The sequence below is a fragment of the Pelodiscus sinensis genome, chromosome 22 (genome assembly GCF_052426305.1).
Source record: "Pelodiscus sinensis isolate ZL-2025 chromosome 22, ASM5242630v1, whole genome shotgun sequence".
Lineage (NCBI taxonomy): Eukaryota > Metazoa > Chordata > Testudines > Trionychidae > Pelodiscus > Pelodiscus sinensis.
Genome location: NC_143073.1, coordinates 26,956,997 through 26,972,026, shown reverse-complemented (window position 1 = coordinate 26,972,026; position 15,030 = coordinate 26,956,997). Strand labels below are relative to the sequence as shown.

The 15,030-nt window shown below is 68.9% G+C and overlaps 1 protein-coding gene across 3 annotated transcripts in view; it reads right to left on the bottom strand.

Moving 5' to 3' along the window:
• GRIK5 (glutamate ionotropic receptor kainate type subunit 5) overlaps positions 1–14,499 on the bottom strand; it is a 34,553-nt gene extending 20,054 nt beyond the window's left edge. For 2 of the 3 annotated variants that reach the window (XM_089772307.1, XM_089772308.1), the window contains exons 1-3: positions 14,110–14,499; positions 9,827–9,957; positions 8,263–8,427 (exon numbers count right to left, since the gene is read on the bottom strand). In XM_089772307.1, the coding sequence (XP_089628433.1) occupies positions 8,263–8,427; positions 9,827–9,911 (250 nt within the window). In that variant the 5' untranslated portion in view covers positions 9,912–9,957; positions 14,110–14,499. Of the gene's footprint in view, positions 1–7,112; positions 7,221–8,262; positions 8,428–9,826; positions 9,958–14,109 lie in introns of those variants that run through there. The other variant, XM_089772309.1, reaches the window with a different exon arrangement.
• Positions 14,500–15,030: the final 531 nt, after the last annotated feature.

Below are 15,030 nucleotides of genomic sequence, written 5' to 3'. Positions count from 1 at the left end.
GGAACTTGCTGATTTCTATGGGTCTGTGGTAACCCCACTGGCTGCCGCCGGTACCACAGCCCAGAAGGAGAGGGAGGGGTCATTATGCAAAGGGATCTCTCGACTGGTCCGCCCAGCCACCCCCCATGGAGAGGGACAAAGGGAGGTGAATGCTGCCCTGGCTGGGGGGCAGGGCTGGAAGAGGGTTAGTTAGTTTCTGTCTGGGAGCATGGAGGAAGCAGCCTCAGCAACAGGCTGGGGGGTTTAGAAGCCGAGACCCCCCCCCATATCAAGGGGGGCTGAGGCATCCTAGCCCAGCTCTGGGACCAGGCTACATCTGTGCTGTGCTGTATCCTGGAGGAGCAATAAACTTCCTCTATTCCACCGGCTGGTGCAGTCTGTTTGTGCCATTTCGGGGTGCAGGAGACGGGGGACCCCCAACGCGCCGTCACACTGGTGTCAGAAGTGGGATGCACTGCACCCCGTGGATGGAGCTTCCAGCGGCGAGCGACAAGGCGCCGTAGAAGCAAGAGCCCTGGAGCCAGGCGTGCTGGAGACAGAGCGAAGCGGTTCCTGGGAATCGTGGGGCGCTGCAGCACTAGACTGGTGAGTCTGCACCGAGGGGCCCAGCGGGCAGATGGCCTACGCCCGACTCTTGAAGGCAGAGCTGGTGGGGCTGTGCAGAGAGAGGGGCTTGCCTGTGCGGAAATCAACCAAGCCCCAGCTGATTGCCCGGCTGGAAGAGAATGACCAGCCACAGGGCCAGGATCTTGTCCCCAGGGGAAGCAGCCAGACCTCCCCCGAGAGTGTGTCAGGCTCAGAGAGGGGGAGGAGCGCTGGACCCCACCGGAGAGATGAGACAGCGTCTCCTGGGAGGCCTGCAAGCCGTAGCCCATCTAGGGCAGGGGCCAGCCAAGCAGAGCTGCAGCGCCTGGAGATCCAGCTGCGGATCAAGGAATTGGAAGTAGAGGACTGAGAGAGGGACCGCCAAGATCGAGAGAGGGACCGCCAGGACTGAGAGAGGCAGCGACAGCATGAGCTGGCCATGGCAGAGCGGAGAACCAGCGGGGCACCGGCTGTGCCAAGAGTGGATGGGCCCCAGGGTCCCAGGACTGCCAGACACTTGGAGAGGCTCATGGTGGCCCAATTGAAGGACGTGGGTGACATAGACGGGTTCCTCAGTGCCTTTGAGAGGGCCTGTGGACTGCAACGGGTCCCCCCAGCTGACTGGCTGCAGGAGCTCATCCCCGCACTGAGCCAGGAGGCGGCCGGAGTGCTCAGTCAGCTGGAGGACCTACAGCCAGGGGATTACAACCGAGTCAAGGAGGCCCTGCTGCACAAGTTCGGGCTGACCCCCGAGATGTACAGGAAGAAGTTCCGGGGGGTACAGAAAGGGCCACGGGAGACCTATGTGGACCTGGCCTCCCGCCTGGCGCAATACGGCCGCAAGTGGGTGTCTGGAGTCGGAGCCCAGACCGCAGAGGAGCTGCTCAAGCTGGTCATGATGGAGCAGTTCTATGAAGCTCCTGGCTGGTTTCTATGCTGCTGGCTCTGGGGTAACCCCCACTGGCTGCCGTGGGTACCACGACCCAGCAAAACAGGATGAGTCACTATGCAAACCAGTGGCCAGACACCCCCCATGGAGAGGAACAAAGGAAGGTGGATGCTGCCTTGGCTGGGGGGCAGGGCTGGAAGTTAGGGAGTTGGTTGCTGGCTGTCGGAGGGCATGGAGGAGAGCCTAGGGGAAGGGGCTGGAGTTTAGGGGCCCAGTCTCCCCCATCTCAAGGGGGCCTGAGGCATCCTAGCCCAGTTCCTGTAACCAGATTACATCTGTGCTGCGCTGTGCTGGAGGAGCAATAAACCACCCTCAATTCCACTGGCTGGTGCAGTCTGTTTGTGCCATTTCGGGGTGCAGGAGACGGGGAACCCCCAACGCGCCGTCACAGCGTGCCCACCCAAACTGAGGCTGTGGCTCAAGGACCGGAGACCAGAGAACCCCCAGGAGGCCGGGAGACTGGCGGATGAGTTCACGGAGAGCCGGTCCGGGTGTGAACGGGAGTCCCGGAGAGAAAGGGAACCGCGCAGAGACCGGATCTTGGCTGAGCAACGGAGGGAGTCAACTACGGGGCGAGACCAAGGAACAGGTCGTCTGCGCCCCAGAGAGCCAGCCAGTGCCTGGACAGAGACAGCCCAAAGCCTAACTTGCCAGCGCTGTGGGCAAAAAGGCCACAAGAGGGCTCAGTGCACCAGGTCCCAGGACCGGGGACTTTCCAGGGTTAACTGGCTGGGGCGGGAGGAAGGGCAGGCTGCCCCAGAGGCAGGGGCTGGCAGGCAAACCTCAGCTCAGAGAGAGGGGAAGGATGCTCAGTGCACCTCCCCTGGGAGGTCTGATTCTCAGGAGGCGGATTTCTCCGTGTACCGGGTGGGGGCAGGACGGCCCCTGCGGAGCGAGTGCCTCATACCCCTGGAGGTGGATGGTAGGAAGGTGACGGGCTTCTGGGACACGGGGGCAGAGGTGACTCTGGCCCGATCCGACATAGTGGCCCCAGAGCGGATACTACCCCACACCCAGCTGACCCTGAAGGGCATAGACGGGTCCCCGTTTAAGGTGCCTGTAGCCAGGGTGCATCTGAAATGGGGGGCGAAGGAAGGCCTCAAGGAAGTGGGGGTGCACCCGCACTTGCCCACCGAGGTGCTGATGGGGAATGACCTAGAGGAGTGGCCCCATGAATCCCAGCGGGCTCTAGTCACCACCCGGCGCCAGAGCCAGCGGGGGGCTGACAACGTGGGTCCAGGGAAGGACTCCTGGCAGCGTCCTCAGGGTCCCATCCCAGTGGACACGGGGTCCAGCCAGGCTGGGACTCCGGACCTAGGCAGAGGTGGGGGACAGGTCCCGATCCCTGCCTCAGCAGCTGAATTCCAGGCTGAGGTGCAGGCAGACCCCTCCTTGCAGAGGCTGAGGGACCAGGCTGGCCTCCGTGCAGCTCAGCCCCGGGGGAGAGGTGGCCAGGAGAGATTCCTGCGGGAGCGTGGGCTCCTGTTCCGTGAATGGCTTCCCCCCAGGAAGGCGAGGGCATGGGGGGTCCAGCGGCAGCTGGTCGTCCCCCGAAAGTATCGCCTCAAGCTGCTGTATTTGGCCCACGATGTCCCCGTTGGGGGCCACCGGGGGATCCGGAGCACCCGGCTGAGGCTGCTCCAGCACTTCTATTGGCCGGGAATCTTTACAGCCGTGCAGCGGTACTGCCGGTCCTGTGACTCCTGCCAGAGGGGCGGGAAGGCCCAAGACAGGAGGAAAGCGGCTTGGGGGTCTCTACCCCAGATAGACCCTCTGGGCTCGCTGAGAGAGTTATGGGAGGGGAAGACCTCCCTGGATGGAGCTTCGGGGGTGGAAGCCGCTCTGGCTGTCCAGAGAAGGCTCGCTGGGCTCATGGCCCCGGCCCGAGAGACCCTGGCCAGAGATCAAGGCCAGCGGAAGGGTGGGTGTGACCCCCGAGGACAGGCCTGTGCCAGTCGCCCTGGAGCGGGGCGGCGAGTGGACAGAGGGAAGCCAGCTCATGTGGGGCCTCGCTGCGGCCGGCCCGAGTCAAGGGGAGCACCCATGTCCCCGGGGCGGGTTCCCACGCAGAGGAACCGAACTTCCTTAGGTCACGAGCGGAGTGACCCTGCTCAGTTCGCTCTCGGAGGGGGGAGAACTGTGACGTAGTGGGGGTACCTGGCTGGTTTCTATGCTGCTGGCTCTGGGGTAACCCCACTGGCTGCCGCCGGAACCACAGCCCAGAAGGACAGGGAGGGGTCATTATGCAAAGGGTGTCTCAACCTGTCTGACCAGCTACCCCCATGGAGAGGAACAAAGGAAGGTGGATGCTGCCCTGGCTGGGGGGCAGGGCTGGAGGAGAGTAAGGGTCTGTCTACACTACCCTGCTAGTTTGAACTAGGAGGGTAATGTAGGCATACCGCACTTGCAAATGAAGCCCGGGATTTGAATTTCCCGGGCTTCATTTGCGTAAGCGGGGAGCCGCCATTTTTAAAACCCCGCTAGTTCAAACCCCGTGCAGCGCGGCTACACGGGGCTCGAACTAGGTAGTTTGAACTAGGCTTCCTATCCGAACTATCGGTTAACCTCGTGGAATGAGGAGTAACAGGAGTTCGGAATAGGAAGCTTAGTCCGAACTACCTAGTTCGAGCCCCATGTAGCCGCACTACACGGGGTTTGAACCAGCGGGGTTTTAAAAATGGCGGCTCCCCGCTTACGCAAATGAAGCCCGGGAAATTCAAATCCCGGGCTTCATTTGCAAGTGCAGTATGCATACATTACCCTTCTAGTTCAAACTAGCAGGGTAGTGTAGACAGACCCTTAGTTAGTTTCGGTCTGGGAGCATGGAGGAAGCAGCCTCAGCAACAGGCTGGGGGGTTTGGAAGCCGAGACCCCTGCCCCATATCAAGGGGGCTGAGGCATCCTAGGCCTGCCCTGTAACCTGATGACATCTGTGCTGTGCTGTATGCTGGAGAAGCAATAAACCACCTCTATTCCACCGGCTGGGAGAGTCTGTTCGTGCCATCTCGGGGGTGCAGGAGACGGGGGACCCCAACGCGCCATCACACACGCCCGCTCCTCTGTGAACACCATTCTTGTGCACTCTCCATCGCACGCTCAGGCGCACACATCCGCTCCACGTGCAACAAACACCCCTGCCCACTCACACACTCATCTCTTCCCAAATGCCCACTCCGTCTTCCACAAACGCACCCCCGCCTTGCACACCCACCTTGTCTCTCCACAAACGCACCCCAGCCTTGCACACCCACCTTGTCTCTCCACAAACGCACCCCAGCCTTGCACACCCACCTTGTCCTTCCAAACGCACCCCAGCCTTGCACACCCAACTTGTCCTTCCACAAACGCACCCCAGCCTTGCACACCCACTTTGTCCTTCCACAAACGCACCCCCACCTTACACACCCACCTTGTCCCTCCACAAACGCACCCCAGGCTTGCACACCCACCTTGTCCTTCCACACAAACGCACCCCAGCCTTGCACACCCTTGTCCCTCCACAAACGCACCCCAGCTTTGCACACCCTTCTCTCCACAAACGCACCCGTCCTCCTTTACTTGCCCACTCAGCCTCACTTTCTTGCTGTGACACGGGGAATGCCCTTAACCATGTGCCTGAATGCAGGGTGTGCCTCAGTTTCCCCAATGTGTTTCTCAGGTATCCAGGGATGGGGATCGGTGCAGAGCCCTCCCCGAGGGCAGGCGTGGCTGCCACTGGCTGCCTGGCACCGAGACTGGCCAACCCCTTGTGCCCGGGGACTGATGGCCGGGCCAGCGTGGCAGAGGGCAAACAGGGGCCTGTTCCCTGAGGAGAAGACTGGTCTGGATGGGCTGGAGGGAGGGGCCATTGGGGGGCTGGGAGGCTGGGCTGGAGGGAGGGGCCATTGAGGGGGTGGGAGGCTGGGCTGGGGGGAGGGGCTATGGGGGGTGGGAGGCTGGGCTGGGGGGAGGGGCCATTGGGGGGCTGGGAGGCTGGGCTGGAGGGAGGGGCCATTGGGGGGCTGGGAGGCTGGGCTGGAGGAAGGGGCTATGGGGGGTGGGAGGCTGGGCTGGGGGGAGGGGCCATTGGGGGGCTGGGAGGCTGGGCTGGAGGGAGGGGCTATGGGGGGTGGGAGGCTGGGCTGGGGGGAGGGGCTATGGGGGGCTGGGAGGCTGGGCTGGAGGGAGGGGTTATGGGGGGTGGGAGGCTGGGCTGGGGGGAGGGGCCATTGGGGGGCTGGGAGGCTGGGCTGGGGGGAGGGGCTATGGGGGGCTGGGAGGCTGGGCTGGAGGGAGGGGCTATGGGGGGTGGGAGGCTGGGCTGGGGGAGGGGCCATTGGGGGGCTGGGAGGCTGGGCTGGAGGGAGGGGTTATGGGGGGTGGGAGGCTGGGCTGGGGGGAGGGGCCATTGGGGGGCTGGGAGGCTGGGCTGGAGGGAGGGGTTATGGGGGGTGGGAGGCTGGGCTGGGGGGAGGGGCTATGGGGGGTGGGAGGCTGGGCTGGGGGGAGGGGCTATGGGGGGCTGGGAGGCTGGGCTGGGGGGAGGGGCCATTGAGGGGCTGGGAGGCTGGGCTGGAGGGAGGGGCTATGGGGGGTGGGAGGCTGGGCTGGGGGGAGGGGGCCATTGGGGGGCTGGGAGGCTGGGCTGGAGGGAGGGGCCATTGGGGGGCTGGGAGGCTGGGCTGGAGGGAGGGGCCATTGGGGGGCTGGGAGGCTGGGCTGGGGGGAGGGGCTATGGGGGGTGGGAGGCTGGGCTGGGGGGAGGGGCCATTGGGGGGCTGGGAGGCTGGGCTGGGGGGAGGGGCTATGGGGGGCTGGGAGGCTGGGCTGGGGGGAGGGGCTATGGGGGGCTGGGAGGCTGGGCTGGGGGGAGGGGCTATGGGGGGTGGGAGGCTGGGCTGGGGGGAGGGGCTATGGGGGGTGGGAGGCTGGGCTGGGGGGAGGGGCTATGGGGGGTGGGAGGCTGGGCTGGGGGGAGGGGCTATGGGGGGTGGGAGGCTGGGCTGGGGGGAGGGGGCTGCAGGGGGGCAGCCAGAGCCTCCTGGTTCCTGGGCCGGGTTCAAAGCTCCATCAACCGCCTGCACCGCTGGCTGAGTGGCTCCGGGCCGGAGCCCAGGGCTGCTCTGTTCCCCGGGGGGGCGCGGGGCCCAGAGCGAGGGGACCCCGGGGGCTCGGCAGAGCCGGGGGGGTCCTGCAGGCAGAGAGGGTGCCCGAGAGAACGGCCCCAGCCTGGGCGCGACCTGGGAGTCCGTCTCACACTCCCACCCTCGCACACTCGCTCTCCCATCCCCTTTGGGTCACGGGCGCCCCCTTGCACACCTCACACCGCAATGGGACTGGATGGGTGCTCATAGACTAATCACCCCCTTGCACACTCCCCCACCCTGAGGTGGGCTCACCCTCACATACTGAACACTGGCATGTGCAATAACCTTGGCAGACCGGGCCTGGCTCCCTCTTGCACACTTGTCTCTCGCACGCATATTGATGTCTGTGGTTTCACACAAACTCCCATGCACACGCACTGTCAGTGATCTCATAGGCCCCTCTTGCTCAACGCCCCGTGCATGTCTCCTCGCACGCGCCCGAGCACACGTACTGGTGTCAGTGGTCTCACAGGACACCCCATTGCACTCTCAACTCCCCGTGCATGTCTCCTCGCACGCGCCCGTGCACACGTACTGGTGTCAGTGGTCTCACAGGACACCCCATTGCACTCTCAACGCCCCGTGCATGTCTCCTCGCACGCGCCCGTGCACACGTGCTGGTGTCAGTGGTCTCACAGGACACCCCATTGCACTCTCAACGCCCCGTGCATGTCTCCTCGCACGTGCCCGTGCACACGTGCTGGTGTCAGTGGTCTCACAGGACACCCCATTGCACTCTCAACGCCCCGTGCATGTCTCCTCGCACGCGCCCGAGCACACGTACTGGTGTCAGTGGTCTCACAGGACACCCCATTGCACTCTCAACGCCCCGTGCATGTCTCCTCGCACGCGCCCGAGCACACGTACTGGTGTCAGTGGCCTCACAGGACACCCCATTGCACTCTCAACGCCCCGTGCATGTCTCCTCGCACGCGCCCGAGCACACGTACTGGTGTCAGTGGTCTCACAGGACTCCCCATTGCACTCTCAACGCCCCGTGCATGCCTCCTCGCACGCGCCCGTGCACACGTACTGGTGTCAGTGGTCTCACAGGACTCCCCATTGCACTCTCAACGCCCCGTGCATGCCTCCTCGCACGCGCCCGTGCACACGTACTGGTGTCAGTGGTCTCACAGGACTCCCCATTGCACTCTCAACTCCCCGTGCATGCCTCCTTGCACGCGCCCGTACACACGTACTGGTGTCAGTGGTCTCACAGGACACCCCATTGCACTCTCAACTCCCCGTGCATGCATCCTTGCACGCGCCCGTGCACACGTACTGGTGTCAGTGGTCTCACAGGACACCCCATTGCACTCTCAACGCCCCGTGCATGTCTCCTCGCACGCGCCCGTGCACACGTACTGGTGTCAGTGGTCTCACAGGACACCCCATTGCACTCTCAACTCCCCGTGCATGCCTCCTCGCACACGCCCGTGCACACGTACTGGTGTCAGTGGTCTCACAGGACACCCCATTGCACTCTCAACGCCCCGTGCATGTCTCCTCGCACGCGTACTGGTGTCAGTGGTCTCACAGGACTCCCCATTGCACTCTCAACTCCCCGTGCATGCCTCCTCGCACGCGCCCGTGCACACGTACTGGTGTCAGTGGTCTCATACTGGCTGTCGCGCTGCAGTTCGAAGATTTCCACCTCCACGCGGGCCTTGGCCGGCACCTCGCTGATGCTGTTGATGTGCTCTCGGGCCAGGGCCAGGGCCAGGCGCTCCCCACGCCCACACACCGACTGGTCGTCCAGGATGGCAGCTGGGGGCACAGAGCCGGAAGGGGGCAAGGCTCGAGAGATACCACAGACCCTCCCCCACCCCACTGACTGGCCCCATTCTCAGCCACCTCGTCCCCCCACGGCCCCACTCTGCCTGCAGACCCGCCACCCACCGCCCCCCCATCGCCCCCTCCAGGACTAGCCTCCCCAGCTGGGCCGCAGCCCCCCGGGGAGACAGGGCCAGTGGGGCTGGGCCAAGCGGGGGAGGGTCGGTCTCGGCTGGGCGGGGAGCAGGGGAGGGTTTTTCAGAAATCACAAAGGGGGCGCGATGCCAAACAGTTTGGGAACCGCGGCAACAGGCCTCCTGCTCCCCCTGCCGCCCGAAAACCCCCTGGACGCGGGGGCAGGGTCGGGGACTCCCCACACCCCGTGACGCCCGTCATGTGGCCCCGCCCCCTGGCCCCCTGGCGCCCCTCGCTCCTGCCCCGCAGGCCCCGCCCCCCGGTCCCCCTCGCTCCTGCCCCCCCGCCCCCCCGGCGCCCCTCACTCCCGCCCAGCAGCCCCGCCCCCCCTCGCTCCTGCCCCCCCGGCCACCCGCCCCCCCGGCGCCCCTCACTCCCGCCCAGCAGGCCCCGCCCCCCCTCGCTCCTGCCCCCCCGGCCACCCGCCCCCCCGGCGCCCCTCACTCCCGCCCCGCAGGCCCCACCCCCCGGTCCCCCTCGCTCCTGCCCCCCCGGCCACCCGCCCCCCCGGCGCCCCTCACTCCCGCCCCGCAGGCCCCGCCCCCCGGTCCCCCTCGCTCCTGCCCCCCCGGCGCCCCTCACTCCCGCCCAGCAGGCCCCGCCCCCCGGTCCCCCTCGCTCCTGCCCCCCCGGCCACCCGTCCCCCGGCGCCCCTCACTCCCGCCCCACAGGCCCCGCCCCCCGGTCCCCCTCGCTCCTGCCCCCCCGGCCACCCGCCCCCCCGGCGCCCCTCTCTCCCCCCCCCGCCCCGCAGGCCCTGCCCCCCCGCCACCCGCCCCCCCCCGGCCCCCCCCCGGTCCCCCCCCCTGCCCCCCGCCCCCCCGGCCACCCGCCCCCCCGGCGCCCCCCTCCCTCCCGCCCCGCAGGCCCTGCCCCCCTCACTCCCGCCCCACAGGCCCCGCCCCCGGTCCCCCTCGCTCCTGCCCCCCCGGCCACCCGCCCCCCCGGCGCCCCTCACTCCCGCCCCGCAGGCCCTGCCCCCCTCACTCCCGCCCCACAGGCCCCGCCCCCCGGTCCCCCTCGCTCCTGCCCCCCCGGCCACCCGCCCCCCCGGCGCCCCTCTCTCCCGCCCCGCAGGCCCCGCCCCCCGGTCCCCCTCGCTCCTGCCCCCCCGGCCACCCGCCCCCCCGGCGCCCCTCACTCCCGCCCCGCAGGCCCTGCCCCCCTCACTCCCGCCCCATGCCCGGGGCGCCCGTACCCATGCGCAGTGACGAGAGCACCTGCAGGCTCTGGCGGGCGACGCTCGTGATCAGCAGCAGCAGCAGCGCGGGCAAAGCCGGCATCTTCCACCCTCCTCATGGGGAAAGTCACCGCGGCCCCGGCTGCCACCTGCGGGGGCAACAGAGAGACCTGAGGGGCAGCACATGCCAAAGCGCCCCCTGCTGGCCCCCCCTACTGGCCCCCCCCACACCACCCTGCTGGCCGCGCCCCTGGCACCCCCCGCTGGCCCCACCCACACCACCCTGCTGGCCCCGCCCATGGTGCCCCCTACTGGCCCCCCCTACTGGCCCCGCCCCCACCACCCTGCTGGCCCCGCCCGTGGCGCCCCCTACTGGCCCCCCCTACTGGCCCCGCCCCCACCACCCTGCTGGCCGCGCCCCCGGCACCCTGCTGGCCCCGCCCATGGTGCCCCCTACTGGCCCCCCCTACTGGCCCCCCCTACTGGCCCCGCCCCCACCACTCTGCTGGCCCCGCCCGTGGCGCCCCCTACTGGCCCCCCCTACTGGCCCCACCCACACCACCCTGCTGGCCCCGCCTGTGGCGCCCCCTACTGGCCCCCCCTACTGGCCCCGCCCCCACCATCCCGCTGGCTCCTCCCATGGCACCCCGCTGGCCCCTCCCATGGTGCCCCTGCTGGCCCCGCCCCCAGGGGCCCCCACTGGCCCCGCCCACACCACCCCGCTGGCCCTGCCCCTGGTGCCCCCTGCTGAACCCTGCCCACACCACCTCCTGCTGGCCCCGCCCATGACACCCCCTGCTGGCCCCGCCCACACTGCCCCCTGCTGACTTTGCCTACAGCGCCCCCTGCTGGCCCGCACCGCACAGCGCCCCCACTCTCTGCCGCATGACGCCGCCTGCCAAGGTGACTCGGGGAGCCGGTGTGGGGGAGGGTCTGGCAGCACCTGGTGCTGCTCGTGCGGCCAGCGCCCCCCCACGTGGCACCGCTCCTGTTGCCGAGTCAGCAGCTCCCGGCGTCCTGACGCCACCTTCACCTTGAGCCACCACGGTGCTTCTGCAGCCACGCTGGGGGGAGGGGCACCGCCTGGGGCAGAAAGGGATGGGGGAGGGGCACCGCCTGGGGAAAAAGGGGATGGAGGAGGGGCAGGGCCTGGGGTGGAAGGGGCTGGAGGAGGGGCAGGGCCTGGGGCAGAAAGGGATGGGGGAGGGGCAGCGCCTGGGGCAGAAGGAGTGTGGGGAGAGGATGTGACAACAGCTTGTCCTAGATGTGTATCAGCAACTTCTTGCAGGGAAAAAACCCACCCCTATTGGGATGGGGGGGCGGGGGGTTCCCAGAGCCAGGACCTGGCGGAGGGGATCTCAGAGGGGGCAGGGACCTGCAATACAGCCAGGGGACAGGGCCTGTCTCGGTACTGGGGCTCCCGTGGGAGGGGGAGGGGCCTGTCTCGGTACCGGTGTTCCCGTGGGAGGGGGAGGGGCCTGTCTTGGTACCGGGGCTCCCGGGGAGGGGGAGGGGCCTGTCTCGGTACTGGGGCTCCCGTGGGAGGGGGAGGGGCCTGTCTCGGTACCGGTGTTCCCGTGGGAGGGGGAGGGGCCTGTCTTGGTACCAGGGCTCCCGGGGAGGGGGAGGGGCCTGTCTCGGTACCGGGGTTCCCGTGGAAGGGGGAGGGGCCTGTCTTGGTACCAGGGCTCCCGTGGAAGGGGGAGGGGCCTGTCTCGGTACCGGGGCTCCCGGGGAGGAGGAGGGGCCTGTCTCGGTACCGGGGTTCCCGTGGGAGGGGGAGGGGCCTGTCTCGGTACCGGGGTTCCCGTGGAAGGGGGAGGGGCCTGTCTCGGTACCGGGGTTCCCATGGGAGGGGGAGGGGCCTGTCTCGGTACCGGGGCTCCCGGGGAGGGGGAGGGGCCTGTCTCGGTACCGGGGTTCCCGTGGGAGGGGGAGGGGCCTGTCTCGGTACCGGGGTTCCCGTGGAAGGGGGAGGGGCCTGTCTCGGTACCGGGGTTCCCGTGGGAGGGGGAGGGGCCTGTCTCGGTACCGGGGCTCCCGGGGAGGGGGAGGGGCCTGTCTCGGTACCGGGGTTCCCGGGGAGGGGGAGGGGCCCGTCTCGGTACTGGCGCTCCGGGGGGGGGATGGTGGAGGTTGGGGGAAGGGCCAAGCTGTCACCCCTACATAGTGCAGGAGTGGGGGGATGGGAATGCAGCCCAGTCATGTGACCCCTTGATGCCCCTCCAGCTGCAGGGAGGAGTGGGGAGGAGGGGGCGGGGTCTCAGAGCGTTGCCTGGAGACACCAGCTTCCTCCCTAGCCCTGTCCTGTTGCCCAGCAACAGTTACCAGCTCCTGGAATAGGTATCCACGTCTGAGCAGTGGGAAAGGGTGCTGCGAGCTTCCCCACAGCAGTGCCCCCAACCAGAACCACTGTGCTGAGAGCTTCCCTACAGGAGTGCCCTGAGCCAGGGATCCTAGTGCTGCGAGCTTCCCTACAGCAGTGCCCCCAAGCAGAACCACTGTGCTGCGAGCTTCCCTACAGGAGTGCCCCAAGCCAGGGACCCTGGTGCTGCGAGCTTCCCCACAGCAGTGCCCCCAAGCAGAACCACTGTGCTGCGAGCTTCCCTACAGGAGTGCCCCAAGCCAGGGACCCTGGTGCTGCGAGCTTCCCCACAGCAGTGCCCCCAAGCAGAACCACTGTGCTGCGAGCTTCCCTACAGTAGTGCCCCGAGCCAGGGACCCTGGTGCTGCGAGCTTCCCCACAGCAGTGCCCCCAACCAGAACCACTGTGCTGCAAGCTTCCCTACAGGAGTGCCCCGAGCCAGGGACCCTGGTGCTGCGAACTTCCCCCCAGCAGTGCCCCCGGACTATAACTCTGCTTCCTTGAACCCTCAGCACTGAGGCATGGCTACTGCTGTAACTCATCCCCCGCACTGTACCCCAGCCCTTCCAAGAAAATCCAGCACTGAGATATGGCCCCCTGCCCCCGCAGCTCGTGGGACTGAGACATGGCCACATCCCCCATATCCCAGCCCCTCAGAACCACTGGTACTGAGACAAACCCCAGCCCTCATAGCCCAGCCCCAAGACAGGGCTCTGCCCCCCAGAGTCCAGAACCCAGGACCCGCAGCCCCAAGACAGGGCTCTGCCTCCCAGAGTCCAGAACCCAGTGCCCGCAGCCCCAAGATAGGGCTCTGCCCCCCCAGAGTCCAGAACCCAGGACCCGCAGCCCCAAGACAGGTCCCTGCCCCCCAGAGTCCAGAACCCAGGACCCGCAGCCCCAAGACAGGGCCCTGCCCCCCAGAGTCCAGAACCCAGGACCCGTAGCCCCAACACAGGGCCCTGCCCCCCAGAGTCCAGAACCCAGTGCCCGCAGCCCCAAGACAGGGCCCTGCCCCCCAGAGTCCAGAACCCAGGACCCGTAGCCCCAAGACAGGGCCCTGCCCCCCAGAGTCCAGAACCCAGTGCCCGCAGCCCCAAGACAGGTCCCTGCCCCCCAGAGTCCAGAACCCAGGACCCGTAGCCCCAAGACAGGGCCCTGCCCCCCAGAGTCCAGAACCCAGTGCCCGCAGCCCCAAGACAGGGCCCTGCCCCCCAGAGTCCAGAACCCAGGACCCGCAGCCCCAAGGCAGGGCCCTGCCCCATAGCCCAGGATCTGGGAGCCCATAGGGTGCCCCATGCCGGTAGGGCCCAGCTGGCTTCTACGGGCTGAGCCAGGCCTGTACCGGGGGGCTGCAGGCGGGAGATGGGGGCTGGGGCAGTGCCCTGGGGGGCTGTAGTGGTGGGGGAGCAAAGGGGTTGAGCACCAAAGGAGCCCCCGGGGCAGGAGTGCAGGGGGGCCACGGGGTAGGGCAATGGGGGGCCAGGGAGGGCCTGGGGGCTCAGCCTGGCTGGGGGGGGCAGGGCGAGCAGACACCCCTCCCCCCACGTGCCCACTTCCCGGGAAGGGGGACTCGAGGCCTGAAGCCCCAGTGAGGGCCCGTGGGGGGTCCCCCCGAGACCCGGTAAACTCAGCCAGCGCCCCCGGGGGCCGGATCGGGGCCGGGTGACCCCCGCTCCGTGCTCAGGCCCGACGGGCGAAGGCCCGGGCCGAGGCCCGACCCGGGAGGCTGCGCTGGGGGCCCGGGCTCGGGGGGTGTCTGGGGCGCGCGGAGGATTCAGCGGGGCCCGGCCGCAGCCTCTGCCCCTTGGCCCCCAGCCCCCTCCCGCCCCCCCAGCCGCCCCCTCCGGCCCCCCACGCCTGCGCAGAGCCGCGCACAGGCCACGCCAAAGTGCGGGGGCCCCCCCGACCCCCCAGGCAGGAAAGCAGCGAGACTTACGGGATCCGAGCTCGGTGCGGGGCCCCCTTTGCCCGGCCGGCGGGGGGCGCTCGGCAGGGACGGGCCCGCCCTCGAGGGGCCCCCCAAAGCCGCGATCCGGGGGGCGCGGGGAGGGGCTCAGGCGTCAGCGCCCCGCGTTTGGCGGGGGGGCGGGGAGAACTGCCGGGAGAAGAGAAAACTCCCCATGGCTGGGCGGGGGGGCCCCGAATCTCCCTCGGCCCCTGGGGCCCCCCGGTGGCGGCCCCCGCCGGTGTGCGGGGCTCGGAGCCCGAACTGCGCCTCTGCGGGGGGGCGATGCAGCGGATCCGGGGCCGCGGGGGGGCCTCAGGAGCCCTCAATCAGCCGAGGCCGGCGCATCGCGGCGACGGTGGGGCGGGGGGGCGGAGATGGAGGGGGGCGGAGAGAGGGGAGGGGGCGGGGACGGGGATGGAGCGAAGGGGGGATCGGGGGTGGCCGGACCCTCCGTCGGGGGCGGGGCGTTTCGGGGGGAAGAAGAGCGCAGCCGGGTCTCCCGCGCCAGGGCGGGGGCGGGACGGGGCGCCGGCGGGGGGGCTGCTGGGGGGCGAGGCGGGGGCGGGGGGCTGCCGGGGGCGCTAAGGGGCGGGGGTGGGGGGCGCTGAGGGGCGAGGCGGGGGCGGGGGGCTCCTGGGGGCGCTAAGGGGCGGGGGGCTCCTGGGGGGCGCTAAGGGGCGAGGCGGGGGCGGGGGGCTGCTGGGGGGCGCCTAAGGGGCGGGGGTGGGGGGCGCTGAGGGGCGAGGCGGGGGCGGGGGGGCTCCTGGGGGGCGCTAAGGGGCGGGGGTGGGGGGGCTCCTCATCAAGATTCGCTGCGGCCCTCGGAGGGCGCGAGCTGAATTTTGATGAGGCCCCGCAGCGCCCCGGCCGCGGAGGGAGGGGCCGGGATAGGGCTGGAGGGGGGCAGCG